Source organism: Colletotrichum fioriniae (assembly GCF_027942845.1).
Source record: "Colletotrichum fioriniae strain IMI 355084 chromosome Unknown scaffold_22, whole genome shotgun sequence".
NCBI classification, from domain to species: domain Eukaryota; kingdom Fungi; phylum Ascomycota; class Sordariomycetes; order Glomerellales; family Glomerellaceae; genus Colletotrichum; species Colletotrichum fioriniae.
The window spans coordinates 105,967-111,044 of NW_027076858.1; the positions used below are offsets into that span (position 1 = coordinate 105,967).

General features: G+C 27.1%; 1 protein-coding gene across 1 annotated transcript; it reads left to right on the plus strand.

The window, feature by feature from the left end:
* Window positions 1-382: 382 nt before the first annotated feature.
* On the plus strand, window positions 383-1,393 carry N0V96_012162 (uncharacterized protein; the record flags this gene model as incomplete). Its single annotated transcript, XM_065759528.1, has 3 exons — window positions 383-567; window positions 630-769; window positions 1,374-1,393. 3 exons carry the CDS (start codon window positions 383-385, stop codon window positions 1,391-1,393), a joined length of 345 nt encoding a protein of 114 aa, XP_065611865.1.
* Window positions 1,394-5,078: the final 3,685 nt, after the last annotated feature.

A 5,078-nucleotide genomic window follows, 5' to 3' on the forward strand; every position in this document is an offset into this window, starting at 1 on the left:
AGAAAGCTACATCACAAACGGCCCCATAGGGTTGTACCGTCGTATTGGGCTATCGTGCTTGGCGCGCCGTCGGTCACACATACGAGTGTTGTAATGTAAGCCCCAGGGAACCAGCTCATGAACTGATCCGAAACTAGATGCATCAGAACAAGCTGGGGGCAGAAGGAACGTCGGCAGTACCCCCATGTATCTCTTTGCAGCATTACCATATCATTTCTTTTTCCTTGAGCTCAAAAAGGTGTCATATGCCACGTGAAGATAAATTTAAGGGAAGGGCTCTTAAACAGTGACGAGAAAACTCAACCGCATACAAGCGGATTATACCCTTGACTTACTGCTAAGATATACGGCTAGGTTTAGTTCTGTCACCTCTACCCACACAATGAACACCGAAAGCCTCCCAGACAATCTGACCATCCCAGGGAAGACAATCCCCAGCTTCCACTGCCGTGTTGGTAGTAAGCACAATGATTGTCAGCGTCTACCGGCCAATACCTACGGGTATCCTGTGCCAGGCGTGCAGGAGCCTACTCCTACTTCGGTTATGGCCCGCGACTACTTTTTGAGGTACGAAGCAATTCTACTTGGATTCTGTATAATGTACCAACTCTGACCTTGGTTCTGCTTAGTGACCAGACGTGGGAGAGCATACTGGCCTATGGAGACTTTGATTACATAGTTATCGGTTCGGGCTTTACTGCTCTCGCCTTCATTCAGAAGGCCCTCGAACTCGACCCGTATGTCAAGATTCTCTGCTTAGAGCGTGGAGGTAAGTACCCCTTCCTGATTTATTGTACTTCGTGGTTTATATCATTGCCATCGTCTCATATTTTACTTTACCGCAGGCTTTTGGCTTCCTTCCCACTTTCAGAACCTACCAATTCCCTTCAAAATGGCTCTGGGAGGACCCTCTGAGACATTTCCCTGGACCCTCTCACGCAAGACCTTTGAAACAAAGGAGATTGTGTTTTGCCACGGCTCCTGCCCATTTTTCGGTGGCCGATCCACGTTTTGGTCGGCTTGGAGCCCGAGGCCGAGTCTAGACCTGATACGCGACTTTCCCGAGGCTATGAAAAAGACTGCTGAACACGAAAGGTTTTGGGAAGAGACCAAGAAGCTCTTGAATGTCACACGCGCATCTCAGATAGATGATGGCGTTTTCGGAAGCCTACAGACTGCCATTGATCGCATTCTCAAAGACTCGATTGGAAATATTCCTACTGCGGACTATGTTGAGTCAGCCCCACTTGCTGTGAGTTTTGCTATTGGGGCAGTACTGTTTGGCTATTAGGGCAGTAATCTACTTTTCTGGCTAATTAGAGCCTCTAAATTATTCTAGCCCGCTCGTCCCGTACTAGCTATAACTAATGTAGTTACTTTATACTCTATTTAAAATACTTAAACTATTTTTTTATTACTTATATAAAATAATATAATTCAAAAAAATTATTAATTTTTATTATAATAATTAAGAAATTTTATTAAATTTGGATTTTTATTAAAATTATTAGAACTATTTTTAATTATAACTTTTTATTAACTAATTAACTAAGGTAAAAATTCCTTAGTATTATAAATATTACTAGCTACTTAGTACTTTATTTATTACGTTTTTTTTAATATTAAGACGTTTTATTATTATTATAATATAGTCCTAAATAGTGTTTTATTATAGCTTAGTTATTAATTTATTTTTTAGTATTATATTTAAATACTAAATAGTTATAATAAATATTTACTCTTATTATCTGCGTGAGCTAGGTTTATAGCTTTATAAAGTAGTTTAGGCTAATTACGAAGTAGAGTAATAGTATTATTAAATAATAAAATATTATTTATAAGTATAAATATTAGATTTAAAATTTTTTATATTATATAGCTACTTATATAGAATAGTAATTATATAGGGATTTGTAATTTATATTAAAGTATTATAAAAATCTTAGCGAGGTTAGTATATATTTTATAAATAAGTTAAACTAATATATTAAGGGCTATTTAAGCTATTAATATAAATAAATATCGTACTTCGTTAACTAACCTCTAGTTATTTTTAGGATTTTAAGGATTTTATAACTATAGAGTAGCTTATATTAGTTTATAAAGCGCTTATAATAAAGTTAGAAACTAAGTAGGTTCTTATTAATAAGTAATAATATTATAATAAAGATAATTTAGTATTAATAAGTTATAAAATCTAGAACTTTATATTTTATTTACTTAGTTATATTATTAAGCTATAGTTAATAATAATATTTAAAATAAATATAAGATTTTATAATAATTATAGTTTTAATATACCCCTTTTTTTTAAGTAATTAGCATTTTATTAATTATTTAAAAAAATAATATAAAAAGTTAGCGTAGTTAATAATAATATAAAGTTTTAGGTTTTTATAAATAGTTTTAGTAAGCAAATTAGTATATATATTAAAGTTTTTTATATTTATTAATAAAATACTAAGTTTATTAATAATAGAGGGGGATATACGTATTAGCTAAGTATAAAAAAAGCTAAAATTTAATTAGCGAAATCTACTTAGAGCTTATTTAAAATAATATTAGAAAAGTTTTAAATTTACGTAAAGTACATATATTTATAATTAATAAAAGCCCGTAAGTATATATTTAAACTTAATAACTTTAAGTTATTAAATAGTAAAGGATTTATCAATACGTAAGATTTTATTAAATACCGTAATTTATAAGTTATAAAAGAGGGTAATAATAGCAGTTTTTTACTTTTTATAAACTAATATAAAAGCTTTAATAAATTCTTTATTTTTATTAACTTTAAACTTATTTTAAACTTTTATTATACTATTACTTAGCTATTTATATTTAATATTAAGGTTTATATTTATATTAATATAAAAAAATATAAAATTAGAGTTAGATAATAAATAGGACCTCGAATGGGGGCTAAGCATAGGATGTTTTTAAAATTAGAAATAGCTATATGTAATACCTAAGCTTTTTATTTTTTATTAAATTATATTAAATAATTATATAAAGAAGTTATGTAATTTATAGCGTTTTAATAAAATAATAGTAAAAATATAGTTAAATAATAAGCTAGTATTTATAATATTAATAACTTAAAAATTATTATAGCTAGCTAGTTATAATAAGTATATTAATAAAAGTTAGAGCTACGAATACTAAGTAAATAGTATTATAATTATAAATAGCTTTTTTAAAACTATATTTATAAATTATAAAATAAATAAAGCTTTAATAATTAATTATAATTTTATTAAAAGGGTTCTTAATAAAAATAATTAAAAAATAATTATAAAATCTAATATTAAATTAATTATTAAAGAAGTTATAAAAGTCTTTTTTTAAGCCTAATTTAAATCCGTACTATATATAAGTCTTATTTTTTAAATATAGCCTTTATTCCTTAAGTTATTTTTAATTAATTTAATTTAAAATAATTATTTAATCCTTAAGTTATATTAAATTAATTTAATTTAGAATAATCTTTATTTTATTAATATCTAATTTAATTTACAATTCTTTTATTTTATATAAAGTAGTTATATCCCTATTTTATTTATATATATAATATACTATAGCCGCCGTAGTTAGTAAGCTAGCCTTTGGGTTAGTTATGTATATTAAGTCGTAATAAAGATAAAATATTTTAAACTTATTAACTTTATAAGTTATATATTATTAAAATTAATTATTTATAAAAAGCGCTTTTATATTTACTTATATTATAAGTAGGTTTATAATATAGCTTTTAAGTAAATCGGGGTCTTTTTTATTTTATAAAACGTAGTAATAGAGGTTATAAGTCTAAATATTATAAAAAAACTACTTAAATAGAGTTCTTATTAACGAGGCACTCGAGCTATTATTTTTACTACTTATTATAAATATTCTTTTATTTTAAATATAATAATATATTAAGTACGTAGTTATAAATTATTATAAAGTTTTTTACTAAGCTTAATAATATTATATTTAAATAAGTTATTAATAAGAGCGGTCTAGTTAAAAGAAGTTAATAATAAGTAGTATAGGCCAATAGGTAGAGGGACGGGTTATAATTATAATCTTTTATTTTAATTTTAAATATTTATTTCTTTTTACTTTAAGCATAAGTAATAACTATACTTTACTAAGAGTAGTTAACTTTTTACGTTTTTAATTAATAGAGGTTAATAATACGGGTTTAGTAAATAGTATTATAATTGTATTATAAAATAAAGTACGTAGTATTATTATTAAAGTAGTTAGATTTATTATAATAACTAATTATAAAGCCGTAATTATAAGTAAATAATTAGAAGTTAGTTATAAAGTTATTAATTAAATTAATAAGTGCGCGGTTTCTAAATAAGTTCTTAATATAAAAAAAATATTAATAATATTATAAGAGTTTTCTGAATTGACTTTTAGTATTAAAATTTATAATAAATTTTATTACTAATTAACTATATAATAGTAATAACGTAGTAATAGAAGTTAGAAATAAAAAACAATAATTATATTATAAATAAAAGTAAGTTAAAACAAGTTAAAATAAGCAAGTAAGCAAATAAGTAAGTAGAAATAGAAATAAGTAAGTAGAAATATAATTAAAAATAAAAGTAGTAAGTATATACTAAGTTAAAGTAGGAGTACGTATTTATAAAATAAATAATTTGAGCTTAGACCCGCGTAATAAGTGTAAAAGGTAGGCTAGGAAAGGTATATTAAAAATTAGTCAGTTTTAGTTAGTTACACGGGCTATATAAAAAGAAATTACTGCCCTAATAGCCAAATAGTACTGCCCTAATAGCAAAACTCCTTGCTATTGGACGACACAGCCCGAATTCTCGTCTGCGGTTTGACAAGTTTTCTGTCCCTGGGCCTCTTCTTGGCATCTTGGAACAACAGAGACAATTGGCCAAAGCTAACAAGGGAGCACCTTTGGAGATTAAGGTTGACTGTGCGGTGAAAACCATGGAGAAAGCTGACGACGATGATTTGTCCGCGTGATCGAAACCAGCAAAGGCACGTTATCGTGGACCGGTAACAAGACCAGAATTATCCTCTGCGCTGGAACGATTCCCAACGCCACC